At 45.5% G+C, this 14390-nt stretch overlaps 1 protein-coding gene across 1 annotated transcript in view; it reads left to right on the top strand.

Annotated features, from left to right (window-relative positions):
* Positions 1 to 14390, top strand: part of LOC142584854 (O-acyltransferase like protein-like) — a 98662-nt gene that overhangs the window by 61651 nt on the left and 22621 nt on the right. The window contains exons 3-9 of the mRNA XM_075695164.1: positions 461 to 666; positions 5967 to 6081; positions 6731 to 6818; positions 8813 to 8922; positions 9006 to 9185; positions 12683 to 12773; positions 12869 to 12961. Of these exons, the coding sequence (XP_075551279.1) occupies positions 461 to 666; positions 5967 to 6081; positions 6731 to 6818; positions 8813 to 8922; positions 9006 to 9185; positions 12683 to 12773; positions 12869 to 12961 (883 nt within the window). The remainder of the gene's footprint in view (positions 1 to 460; positions 667 to 5966; positions 6082 to 6730; positions 6819 to 8812; positions 8923 to 9005; positions 9186 to 12682; positions 12774 to 12868; positions 12962 to 14390) is intronic.

Here is a 14390-nt window from a genome sequence, read left to right as displayed (position 1 = left end):
TGATAAATGCTGTGACTCTTCAACTTCGACAAACTGCAAGAAACTGTGAGAACATCTGAAAATCCAATAAAACGTGAAAGTAAATTCATTCAAGTGAAAGTGAATTTATGTGTTCCCTCTTCCTGGTTTCTTTCCTCTTGCGCACGTCTCTTTCGTCCCCTTTCAAAAGACCGCATAGCCCACCGTATAGATACATACCCAAAAAACAATGTTCTTTCGGGCTTCCTACCAGCGCGGGGGCAACTCGTTGATCAGAATGCTTCATCCAAGCGATGTCTGATCAGCTCGTATATTCCACTGCTTATTCGAAAATGTGAGTTAATCGTGAGCGATCAGGTGAAGCGGACACTCCCCAGTCGGCTGCAGAAATTGCGCCAAGTGTGTACGGTGTGCAGGATGGCCATTCGGCACTCAGCCGGTGCCCACCGCGACTCACACGCTGGCTGTGCACCGCTTGCAGTGGCCGACGCGAGCGGCAAGATGCCGATGGGTGTCATGACGGGCTCACTGGCCACCCTGGGCTCGTTTGACCAGTGCCTCTCGGTGCGCCACGAGGAAGAAGATGGAGACATAATCGTGGGCAGATACTGCACGCTGAACATCCAGTTCCCGGGGCTGCCCAGGCCGTACAAGAACTCTTCGGAGCTCATCAAGGACCCCGATTCGGTGAGCGTGCTCCAATTCATTGCAACTAGCACCGGCGTCAGCTGCAGCGTTTAGCGTTAGCAGGACGGGCACTGAGACGAAAATTCATGGCGATGTCATTTTTGATAACTCTGAGGTGAAGATAACAAGCAAAAAAGAAACTCAGCGCGGATTATCTTTGGCGTCTTACGTTTGCGGTCAGTAGAAGCAGAAAAAAATTATGTCCAAAGGAAAAGAAAAAGAAAGGCAACCTTTTTGCCCAACACGCCTGAACAAAAGGAGACAATGTTATTGAAGAAGGCAATCCAAATCTTAGAACGAGACGCTTTAAGCATACTCATTGTGCTTCAAGACAGTTATCGTTAATCCCCTATATTCGCACAGCCTGTGCAAGCGCTTGTTATAACGGAACGTATTATAGCGAACAAATGGATGTGACGATGTAATCGTGATTCTCTTTTGAACTTCCAATGGAAACCCATATAATGGGTTGAGCTGTCTTAAGGGCTTTGAGCACTCCTGTGATAAACGGGGAACGTCCTTTGTTTGCCTGTTAGTGTGTGTGAGTGCGTGCGCGTATGTGAGTGTGTTCTCTTGCGCCCTGCAACAATTTATCAAGATGGATTACTAACTAGCCCAGCTAAAAGCTCTTCTAATTTAAGCTGAACTATACTAGATTATTCTCCTGGAACATAAAGAAGGTCTGTCCTGTCCTTAGTGAGGGCAAGCCAGAAAGAGCGAACTGCACATGAATTCCAAGCCCGGCTAGGCGGTTTTTGTTCAGCGTGTGTGTCTGTAGGGTTGTGTGTTATACGCATATGGCTGTACGGCTTACTACATATACAGGGTGCCCCAAGTATCGTGCATCAAGATTTAAAGATAGAATAATGCCACGTAGCTAGACAGAAGCAACGTAACGTTGTTTGCCGTCTCTTGGACATTATTTTTTTTTGCATTCGCCCTAGTTACATAATTATTCTAAATAATTAATCAGCTTATCAAATATTATAATTAGATTAAAAGTATCAATGAGAAAATTGTAGAGCAACATGAAAAACTCCTGATACAGCTTTCCGTTGCTCAATACGTGCCACATAAAAGTGTTTTTCTGAGCGTGAAAGAAGCCCGCGAATACACGCAAAGTTCCTCGAGCGGCCAGTCGCGCAGCAACTTTTGTTGAGCAATATCTGCTCCAAACGCGAAGACGCGTTAAAATGCATGGCAACACAATAATAATATTTGGGGTTTAACGTGCCAAAACCACTTTCTGATTATGAGGCACGCCGTAGTGGAGGACTCCGGAAATTTTGACCACCTGGGGTTCTTTAACGTGCACCTAAATCTAAGCACACGGGTGTTTTCGCATTTCGCCCCCATCGAAATGCGGCCGCCGTGGCCGGGATTCGATCCCGCGACCTCGTGCTCAGCAGCCCAACACCATAGCCACTGAGCAACCACGGCGGGTGTTTGGCAACACAGTGACTCACCAGCGTAGCGATTTGCGCACGATATTCAAGAAAAGTTCGTTCGGTCTGCATTTCTTCCTGCCGAGTAACGAACCTTTTTCCCAGGTTTATACTGCGATAGCAATTAAACGGATGCTCGAGCCATGTTCTCGCCGCTGTCGTGCTGTCCCACTATCGACGGCGCATTCGCGGATCGAGCGCTGAGGGTTGGAGGGTCTCGAAATACGCTGAGTGCGCTTGGCTGCAAAAAACGACGCAGCAGAGTCGACGCGCGGTCACTGCTCCTCCGTTCGAACGGCTCGGAGTCAGGACAGCGGGCTGCCTTCGGCCGCTGGCATGAGCTTTGTGCGCGCGCTACGCTATAAGCGCACTGGGGTTAGACCCATGCCGAGCTGCTGTGTGCACGCAGTGGCCTGAGCGGAGCGGACGTCAAACGCCAAGCTAACGTTACCTAACATTTATCTGGGCGCTGACTAACGCCGACGTTTTCCCGTCGCTCTCGTTTCGTCGAGGTGCGACGCCTTCCGATGCCACTCCATGGCGACGCTTCTCATTACGCCAGCGTTGTGAAACGCCTGGTGGGAGCCGGGGCGGCGCTGTTCCTTCTGCAGAGTAGCCGCGTCCTTGCGTGGTGCGTCGCGCCAGCATGTCGCGTATAGTTAAAATATCGTCCGAGGAAATCAAGCGCCACGCTGAACCTTCCTGTCGCCCTCAATAGAGAGTTTTAGAAAAGAGCTTTTCGAGTGTTAGCGTTGGGGTACGCCGGAGTGAAGAGTGTTAGAATAGGGCTTTGCGTTTGGGGGCATAGTGTCCTGCGCTTGCAGCGCCACTACGGCGTCAAAGAAAATATATTATGAATAATTAAATAAAACCTATGATTTTATGATAGGAAGAGTAATTTTGACATTCGTGTTTCCCCGTTTAGTTACAATTTAGAGGTTATTCTATTAGCAACAAGCAATTAGTTGCGCTTAGTTTTGAGCTGAGGGCGCTATAACGTAAAGCTATTCCAATTTTTTCTATTCCAATTCTGCAATCAGCCCTCACTATTCATAAAAAAATTTTCGACCCATCCCCCTTGCGCCTGTCAGTCAAGAAACGTCACGAAAGCCGCGCAAACACCCCTTCTGATAAGATATGTGCTCACTGATTATGCATGATTAAACCGAACAAAAGAAAATTCCTGATTCGATGCCTTTTTCACCATTAGCGATAAAGGCATCGTTTGGCCAATTTGTCAAACGTTTTCGGGCGGCGCCCACTTCACGTGTCTGCCACGCGACGTCACAAAAGTGCGAAAACTCACCGCCTCAAAGTGACCTCCACGGGTTAAAAACGCATTAATATGCGAAGAAAACTGAAATATTTTCTGAATAGCCGGAGACTGCGCGTTCCAAAAGGAATAGAAGATGGCTGCCGCCGATCGCTGTGGCACTGGCTACTCGGAGCTGCCAGGGAGGATGTACTTATTTGCGCATAATATCAGCTTTTGCGTGGCCGTATAACGTTATCGAGACCTTTTGGCATGTGTACGACATCACTCTGCCAACTCTTCTTTGCTGAGGATCCGTTTTAGCGGCATATTTTTAAACTTTCGTTGCACGCCGCCTCCATTTTCGGCTAGCCAGCGCAAGCTAAGTAAGCGGAAGCGGACCAATCGCAGGCGCCGGCACCACCCTCATCATCCGGCTATCTAGTTTCACTGTACTGGCTCGGCCCATCGAAACTCTGCACTTGAGCGTACTTCGCGCCTCTTCTTAGCCAGATAGACAAGAAAAACTGCTGAATGTAGGCCATGCTATATATATAGTCGCTTTGAAAGCAAAACACATCCTACAAACGAGACGCGTGTTTCATTGGGCTTTTCAAACAATGCTGCGGGTTACCGCCCGATGCTTGCGTCGGTGATTACGTAAATCTGACGTCAAGAGATTGGAATAAAAACAGATTGGAGTAGTTTTACGTTATAGGGCCCCAACATTACGTGCCTTCACCACCCAAGCTAAGCCGTGTTAGGCCTACGAACCATGAAAGCGGCAATCGAATTCGGAATCAGTGGCGTCTAATTAATCTTCATAACACACGCTAGTTTAGAGAAAGCGATAACCGCAGTCACTTCTCCTAGCTTGCGAACCTTACGCGTTACCACGAATCGAGCCCTATTTGGTGCTATAGGTTAGATCCGTAGCTTCGATAGGTGCCGCCATGTTTGTCGACGCAAAGCTTTTGGCGCAGCTTCTGGGGCACCCGCTAAATCAATGAAATAGTGTGCCCGGCGCGAAAATTAAACGCAGTTTGCGTCTGGCGCATGGGCAGTGGCTTCGACGTTATCTTTTTGGGACCGCAAACTTTTGGGGCCCCTATTCTCAAACTTTCTAATGCTTCGTCCTTCTGGCGAAACTACCCATTTTTCAGTTCACAAGTGCTGTTTGTAATTGGTCGGCCGCCTTTCCTCGCACGAAGGTCGCACGAAGCTAGTCCCCACTATCGCCCGGATCGTCCCCTCGGAGGGACGGATGGTAAAGAATGAACAGAATCGAAGGAAAAGAATTCTTACAAAATGCGACCCATGCATGCTTGATACTTTTCTTTCTGCGCATCCATACCCTTCTAATTAAGACTATAGAAACAGTACAGCGCGGCAACGAAGGTTGTGATCGATAAAAATAATTTTAGGGCTTTTGGAGGGGACATCTTGAGCGTGTTTTGCTTCTTTCCCATATCGAGTTATACTCTAAATGAAGTTAGTTTTTCATCATGACTGTAAGGGCCGTGATAAAATTTTGTCTAGATGTTTATAGTAAAACAATATAATAAATGCAATCTGCGATATCGAAACGATTTTTTCTATAGCTTGATTGCACATGTTTAGCGCATGCTTAAAAAAAGAAGCAACAAAAAAGAAGAAACAACTGCGTCAATGAAACTGGGAAGCTGAATTTCATCTCTTCCTGTTTCATAGGTATTCTGGGGTTTGAGGAAGGGGGTGTGGTCAAATCACGGGAACTTGTGTTGCCTTTTTTTCTTTGTTTCTTCATCTGGCTTCCTTCATCCTGTCACGGCGTTTTCTTTTTTTTTTTGCAGCCAATTAAAATGGAGAAATACAGTGGCGAGAATCCCCAAGCTTTTTTAATAGTCCATAATGACATAATAGATGACAGCAAACTTGAAATGCTGCATTTTCCTTGGTTTCTCAATTTTGAAAGCAAGGTGTTGCACAGACGCTAGCCCTACCGATAACCAAGATGGCGCCAGCACAAGCTGGCGCCAGAACTGAGTAGCACATCGTCGTCTTGGCTTCGTGACCTGTCCTATTAAGTGTCTACTGCATCGCAACACTAGTTTCAGAGCATATATTTTTAAATATCGTTTTCTTGAAAGTATATCAACTACTCCATAATTTTTTTACGTGAATGATTTAGTATTTTGGGAAGAAAAAGTACTGAGATCATCCATTTCGACCTTTGTCACGATTGCTTGAAAGAACTCATTAATTGAAGTAAAATATAATTTAGGTATCAGGGGAGAAACTCGCATATTTACGGAAAACTGCATTATAATAAATAAGTGACAGAAAATACCACTGCAGGAATAGCCACCACTGCATACTGATTTCTGAAGAAAACACGCGCGCGCGCGCGCACACACACACACACACACACACACACACGCACGCACGCACGCACGCACACACACACACACACACACACACACACACAGACACGCGCGCGCGAGCGCGCTTTTTTCGCTGTAATTCATGATCGCCGAAGAAACGCTGGAGGACTTGGCATGGAACGACTCTATAATTTATTAATAACTGCCACCGTACTTTTGCTTTCTTCTTTGGTGTTACAGTTCATGCACTGGGTCTACAACTACGGCAAGTGGATCAAGTATTTCCCGATCCGCATAGGTGTCTGCCTGCCATCGCATTGCGAAAAGGAGGACCTTGAGAAGCTCGGAAGACTCGGTACAGTACACCATGTGACAAATGACGGGCTCGGGGATAGGGAGGAGGGGGGCTGGAGGCGGGAGTCCAGACGCGTACATTTTTAAGCTTGCAAATAAAGCTTTATTGTTGGCTACCAGTAGCCCTAGTAGCTCAGTTGCAGTACGCACGTAATAAAGAAATTCACTTTAAGCACATTTGGCTACTTAGCCATTTAAGAGGATATATGATCCAACAGTTGAGGAAGTTCTGAATGGATGTAAACGTTACTTTGGTTGCATGGACAAAATCATATTCGCTGCATGAATACCATAAGCTTTGGAGCATGTGTGCTTCCTAAGCTTGCGGATTACTGAGTAAAAGCCAAGGAGTGGGCGCTTGCTTGCGTCCACGTCAAATTCAAGATGGCGGCAAAAAAGAAAAACTATTCAAGGTCTTCAAAAACGAAGAGAGTGGGCTCGGACGTGTTGGAGGGAGTGCTCGCTCAGAATATTAGGCTCTTGTAGGTTTCACCCAAGATCACAAGTGGGGTATATAGTAGTAAGTTTCAAGGTGTATGTAAGCCTTCTTTTTCTCAAGGCGGAAAGAACAGCATAATGAAAAGGTTGCGAAACCTTCAGTTTTTGTGCTCGTACATTCTGCTTGACCCTTTGTTCGCGCACGTATGCAGTTGTGAAGAGGGCAAGGATGAAGTCTTGGGTTGGAACCTGTGAAGTGGAAGGCCCCAAGGAGACCAACACCATACAGCTAGTCGTCATGTGAGTATACATTGTACGTGTAGCCGGCACTTGTGTCAACAAGCCTCGTATCCGGCATTACAGAAAGTGAGTGTTAACTTTTACTGCTTGTTTGTTCGAATCTCTGAGTTTTTCTTTGTCAAAACACCAAATCCTGGGCCGTAGAATAGAGACCACTTTGCTCGCAATATTGAGGCGACGAAATAGGTTGTCGGCGCGCGCAAGAGAGAGAGGAATATAGGTAAGCAGGGATGTTAACCAGTCAAGAGTCTCGTTGGCTACCCTGCGCTGGGGGAATGAAGAAGGGGAAGAGGGAGAGAAGGTGTAGAGACGTGTACAGACAGTATACTTGAGTTAAAGCCGCTCGCGCAAACCAGACGTTCTGAGAAAGCACAAAAGTTCCTTCACTGCCTTCTGAGCCGATGATCGGTAGGGACGGTGCTCTAGTACTGTCTGTTCACTTAGAGGACGATCATCTAATTTGCTCAATGTGTTGGATAAAGATTCTCTTTGCGCGTGAAATTGAGGACAATGGCACAATAAGTGGTCGATGTTCTCCTCGCATCCGCAAAGGTCACATGCAGGACTATCAGCTATTCCAATTAGTGCTGAGTAGGCATTCGGGAAGGCAACTCCAAGCCACAACCGACACAGAAGAGACGCTTCGCGTCGGTGCAGACCAGCCGTAGGTCTGATGTGCAGTGATGGGTTTAGTCTGTGCAGTCTTGTGTGCCTTGTATGTGCGGTATCCCACTCTGCTAAGGAGATCGTGCGTGCTAGAATGCGAAGTTGTCTCGCGGCGTTGGTCCTTGAGAGAGGAATGGGGAGGGAGCGGTCTTAGTTTGACGTTCGAGCTGCCTTATCTGCGTCATCATTTCCTATGATACCGCAATGATCTGGTACAAATTGAAAAGAGATATAAAGGACTTTTTCTCTTAAGTGTGGAAAAGTTCCATGATTTCGCACGTGAGCTGATGTGAGTTCAATAGTTGTGGGCGCAACTCTGATATCATGTGCGAGCTAAAAATAAATTCATACCATGTAAATAAAACATATGCGCCTTACTTTATAATAAATAAAACTAAGTGCATTCCGATTGTTTTATCGTTCAATAAATACCAATAAAATAAACGACGAAGATATCTATGTGACATTTATATGGTCTGTGTTTCCGATGGGAGGACATGTAAGATCAGTATTCTTTCAGTCTGTTATTGAATGGGTTTAGCGTCCCAGAGACAACACCTGGGCTATGAGAGATGCTGGAGTGAAGGACTTCCTGTTACTTTTACCGACTGGGATATTTTCACGTGCGCCTAAATTTAAGCACACGATACGAGCATTATTGCACTGCGCCGCCGTCGTAATGTGGCCGACGCAGCCCGCTGTCGAAGAAGTGTGTTTTATGCCGTTGGAGCCCCCCCCCCCCCCCCCCAATGCAGGATGACATAAAAAAAAAAAACAATGGCAGCTACATGCTGTGGACGTAATTTGACTTTAATTTATATTTTAAATCGTTTGCATTAACAGTGTCAAAGTAGTAAAAAGTGTATGCGTGTGGAGTGTGGGAAACCGGTCACGTGATAGAGGTAGAGAGGGGATGGAAGAGCTTAGAAAACCGTGTATGTGTATATGTATATGAATATATATGTAGTATAACTGATTGTGGTTTGCTCCGAACCACTGTCACTTGTCAGTTGCAGTTCGCTTCCCGAAGAGGCAGGTCGTGTGTCGAGTGAGCTCCTGAACAACACTTCGTAATGTGGTGAACACGGTTTAAAGCATTGACTCCGGGCTTCAAGGAGGTGTGGCTTAATATTAACGCATTTCTCTCGCATTTACTGTTATATCGCCCGTGAATTTTTCTGATAGCAATTATACGGAGACACCAAGAGAACTTTAGAAAACCAAGACGTCCTACAGTTCATTACGTTTCTGCCTATAGTGTTTTAATGTAGTTGTTTTACAAGGCTCGCGGCACGTATATCACTAATCGTGTGACGTACCTGTCGTAGGAGCATCCTGGGAGTGCTGGCAATTTGTGTATTGGTGGGGACGCTCGTGGATCGCATTTGGGGACCACGTGACGACTCTAAGAAGCCGCGCGGCGACGAAACACCCCTAGGTGAGTGGAATCGTGGCAGTGCGTGACTCTGTCAACGGCCCGAAAGTCGCACTGACACGTTGCACTCTTGATCTGCCGCGCAGAGTTCGCACGGGACCTTGCTCTGTCGTTCTCGTTCCTGGCTAACACGCGTAAGCTGCTCCAGCCGGCACGGCGTAGCTCCAGCCTTGGCGTTTTGCACGGCATCCGCGTGGTGTCCTGCCTCTGGATCATCCTGGGGCACACGTACTTCCTCGGCGACATCACCACTTTCGTGCGCTTCAGTGAGTGGGCCCTTCTTAATGGGATGTTTGATGACGCACTAATAACTTTCTCATTTGAAGTCACGCCTCTTATTCGGTAAAAAGAAAAACTGAAAAAGAATTGGGTAATTCATTATTTCTATATAGTCATGCAAGTGCCCCACAAAAATGATCGTGGTGGAAGAAGAGGACGGAAGACCTAATATCGTATAGGTTGCATGATTGTATATTGTACTAGCTTTTTTAACAGCTTGCCAAAAGTAATCTGCAGGTCGTCTCGGTTAACAGGGACGATGCTGGACGGTAAAGAAAAACAAAAAAGGACGGGGGGGGGGGTGAAGGCGGTCCAAAAGGCAAATGAAGATTAACAAATGCTCGCCAGCAAACTTAACAGCAATAACATTCTAACAGACAGCACAACATGAAAAAGCGCCACAGTAGGTATAAAAAATGCGTGAGAGCTCGACATCAGGCAAAATCATAATCAGGGGCCGAATTCACAAAGCTCTTCGTTCGTAAGCGCTGTTTTCCATTGGCTGATCGCCTTCGCTAATAATATGTCCTACATCGCTATTGGCTGGCACGAAGACTTTTAGCGTAAGAACGTTTTGTGAATACGGGCCCAGGTTCGTTCGGTGAGGCAATCAGTGTCTATATATATATATATATATATATATATATATATATATATATGCTACCACAAAATTGAAGGTGTGCTGACGCATAAGTTTCCAGCGCTTTCGATCCCGTTTCGATCCCGAAGTGTATTCAAGACGTCTTGTAGAGGGCACAAAAACTCACCATCGAGCCAAAACTGTCTCCGCCGGATCCCTCGGCCGTTGTCAGACAAGTGTGCGGATTGGCTTCTGGAGACGTCTACGCTGAGGACGTCTACGCCCTAGCTGCGAACTCTGGACTGCCGGGAAGGTGGTGTCATATTTGAAAGAACATTTGCTTTTAGGGCTTCCTAGTGATAAAGAAGGGGGGTTCTTAGCACACACAAATAAGCTGTTAGTTTCTATGGCAGAGGAGTCTATCGTAACACACTTGTAAAGCCACAATGCTGTTTACCTATCCAATGAACAAGTTGAAACAGAGAGGCTCTGCGCGAAACTGAATCTTGGGAAACTTGGTCGATCCCTTGTGGGAAAAAGAGCATTGCAACCTCAACCTAAAATATTCTTCTCAGCAAAAAGGCATAAGATTGATTGTCGGCTACAGGTAATTATCTATGAGCAATAAGCATGGCAAAAGCAAGTAGCCTTGTATCTTCAGAGCAGCTTGAAGCCGCTACAAGTCGAGAGAGAGAGAGAGAGAGAGAGAAACCATATTTGATGAGCCTAAAGATGGCTTGATTTGCAGGAGTGGTTCTCTCTTCACGGGAATCCATGCGCCGACCATATTCTAATAAGATATTACCAACTGATAACTGATTTCTTTTAAATCATGGAAATAGCGGGTTTTGGGCATGTCCATTTGCTATTAAATATTGATATTACTCCTTCCCGCATGCAGAGCGTTTTCAGTGTATTGAAGAATGTATCGATAAACGTGGAGCAGTCGGAAGTTTCGAAATTACTCCCCTATGTCGGTTCACGGCTATATGAAAGTGTAGTCTTTTTATCTGAGATCAACTGTCATAGTTTGGAGCGGCGATACTTATTTGTAAAGTCAAGGTGTGTGTGCATTGGATCGTGCACAGTACCTATTCATAGGGATTTGTTCCTTGCCGGCCTTGACATAGTAACCTCGTTTCGCCGCCCGCAGCACTCGCTGGTTATGTAGGATTTCTGGTTTGTTTATGATTTCATATTACCAGTGAAAACGGAACCAACAGAGTTCTAATTATGGTGCCGGATATAAAAGACATATTCTGAGAATAATTGAGGCCTCTGGATGCTAATGAAGTGCCACAGGAAGGAAGGTTCAGTCGGGCTTCTCGCCTTGAAACCCTCTTGCTCAAAAGCATGTCCGCTGGAAATACGAACCACGCGGAAGCAAGCCCTCACTACCGTTCGATCCCGCGCTTTCGGAAGTAGTGAAAACGGCTATCGTAAAATCGTTCTACAAAAATGCACTGAAAAAGTCCCGCCACCACCCCATCCTTCCCAGTTTCCAGGAACAAACAGTACGCCTCGTGGCTGCCCGTTTTCCGGCCTAGTGGCGGAATTTCTGCCCTGGGGTTTTGACGGCTATAGTCGTTCAGTCCAAAATGAGGTTACCGAAATACAAGGCAAGCAAGAAAAAATGGTCATGGCGCCTCACGCGCATGGGAATGGCGCACAGAATAAAGAAGACAGGAAGGCATTGCAATGTAAAAGTGCTTTTCTTTTCTTTTCAGGTCCGCAAAAAAAATGTTAATTACCTTTGAGCAGCTGAATCCGGACGGCGCAGGTAAAGCAGTTCGTGACAAGAGGCATCGGAATATATTTGTCCCCTGCGCAGAAGTTGTTGTGTACTCTTTGCCACTTTCATGCGGGATAAAATATGTGGTGCAAACGGGACGCTGCTTGAATGATCGGTTAAGAGAACACAATTACGATGTTTCTGATGTTGTCAGTGGATATTTTGGCATTGCGGCAACTGTGGTGCGAGCAGAGGTTGGCGCAATGTTCTCTCATTAACAGAGTCCACTTTATGAGAGAAATTGTTGAATTCACTGAACTTTCACTCGCCGGAGACGTATGCGTCAGCACACCCTCAATTTCGCTCTAACCAAAAGAAAGCCGTTTTCTAGCTGAACGAACCTGATTTTGCTGGTGTCGAGCTGTTACAAATTTTGTATATCTGCTGTGCTGTTCTTCTACACTGATTGTTCTGCTTGTTACAATGCCATCGCAGCTTACTGGCAGGCCTAGGTTGATCTTTATTTGCTTTATGGGCCGCTTGCCTCCATGTTTCTATCGTCTGGCGTCGTCGCTGTTAACCGATACGACTTGCAGACCACTCTTGACTATTGCGATTCTCGTTTGCGTGCTTGATATTTTGTTCCTGCAATGATCTAACTGCACACGTATTTATATCACGTGCAGTGCCAATAGACCCTTTAGTAGCGAGTAAGCGATGTGTAAGTGTGCGTTTCTTTCTTTGTGTCTCGTTCTTGTGCGCGTTGTAAGTATAAGCCCTGATTGTCGTTGCTGAAGTTTGGACACAGGGCCAGCACCTGGCACGTTCAAACCGTACTAAACCCTCTCCTTAGACGACACGCACGACGAACCGAATCGCCGACTCGCGCCACGAGCAGCTAGCTTGCTTGCGGCGTCCCAAGGCCCGAGATTATCTGATGCCGACGAGTAACGTGATGCTCCTTTCGCGTTCTTAATCGGCGATTCGTCCCACCTTTATCGGATAAGGTTAACTACACACACACGGGGGTTCAACTTATGTTTACTCGTCTATGACAGCAGTTATAAATATATATATCGAATTACCCTGGTTAAGAAAGAAATATTTTTGTGTCGCGGTTCCGTTCATTAAGTTGTGGTAGGACTGATGGTTTGGAAATCCTTTTTTTTCAGAGAGGCTAAAAACACTGGAAGAGCTGAATACTGACGTTCCATTTACTGCCATCGAAAATTTTCTGCCAGTGGACACGTTCTTCTTTATCAGGTATGTTTCAGACCAAACTAGATGTTTAAGTGCAGAGAAAGAAATAATTAAGCGGCATTTGTTTTTCTTTAACGGATCGATTTTTCCACTTTCAGTGGCCTTCTAATCGTGTACTCCAACTGGCCGAGAATGGAAAAAAAGAAAGGAAAGTTAAACATCATTTCATCTCTCATTCAACGATTCTGGAGGTAAGCGGTTCCCATGGTATACTTTACGGTCACGTATATACGTTATTCACAAAGCAGAAAAGCAACACGCAGGAAAACTGAAGATCGCTGAGATGTGTGCCGCTGTTCGTCTTGTATACGTGTACGCCCCTGTTGATTTGACAAACGGGTGTTACCTTGCTTATTTGCTTCCGCGTCGTAAAGAGTTTTTTTTCCCTCTCAAGAACCCAAAAAGTATAAAAACTTCGTTCTTTGTCATGGCCCCATGTCATTCTATTTCCTTCTTGGTCTGACCGATAAGTTTTCAACAATCCTTGCATTTGGCGAAATTCTAAAGTTCTTAAGAGGAAGCTTCAGTTCGGGCCCAACTTCGACGCGGTCTATTAAAATACATGTTAAACGCAAAAACGTTTTTCTGAGATAACCCCTGGACCAATTTTAATGAAGTTTGCTGTATTTGAGAAAGAAAGTTGAATTCTATAGTGACTGTTGGAAGCTTGATTCCGACTTAGGGCCTGCATTTTATTGAAAGAATGTTCAAAATATTCGAAAGTTTGAAAAAAAGTAGAAGCCCGAAGTTTACAAATTAACAGCTCTCCGTCAAGAACAGATATCGCGATTCTCTAAACGGCATCCATTAGATCATTCAAAACAGACAAATTGTAGATGCACTATGAGATGCAATTCACAGAATTGTGATATCATTTTTCATTGCTTATTTACGGAGTTGTAAACTTGATAGTTTCGTTTTCTTAAAATCTGTGACATTTGGCAATCTTTAGTAAAAGAACTGACGACCTAAATCAAAAATTCGAAACCAAGAGACACTAGATTTTATGTTCTCTTTTAAATGCAACAAACCTCGTCAAGTTTGGTGCAGTGATTGCCGAGAAAAACGAATTCTCCTTTTGCATGTATTTACACAGGAGCACCCGAGTTAACGCTTGCTCTTTAAGTTTGAACGAACTGTGTAAGTGCGTAACAAGAACGAGAGCGAAAAAAAAAAGAAAGCAGGCATCGTTTTTTTCTCTCGAAAGCCAACCACACTCTTATCTGGTTTGCTACTCTACCAAAGGGAAATAGAGGATTGGAGCAGGAAGGGATAGAAAAGATAACACGAACACCTAAAGCGAAAGCGAGCATTCCTAGCTCGAGTATGCACGTTCACTGAATCGCCTCGACTTGAGAAACTGTACCAGCTTCACAGAAACTTTCTTCACCAACGACGAAAGTGACTGCAGACCACGGCCTTTCGAAAATGCTGTGCCAAAAATGCTGTGCCTGTACAGTTGGATTGAGAAAGAGAAAAATAAATAGAGAAAGAGAGAAGTGTTCGACAGTCAAGCACTCATCCGTAACTATTGTACGACGAGCGTCACCTATTCCAGCGAGGAAGAAGCAGACATTTTCGAAAGAAAACAGGAAATGTACAGGTATTTTGACACGTCCA

Source organism: Dermacentor variabilis, chromosome 1 (genome assembly GCF_050947875.1).
Source record: "Dermacentor variabilis isolate Ectoservices chromosome 1, ASM5094787v1, whole genome shotgun sequence".
In the NCBI taxonomy this organism is placed as follows: Eukaryota; Metazoa; Arthropoda; class Arachnida; order Ixodida; family Ixodidae; genus Dermacentor; species Dermacentor variabilis.
The sequence above is the reverse complement of the archived record's forward strand: the minus strand, read 5'-3'. Positions and strand labels throughout refer to the sequence as shown.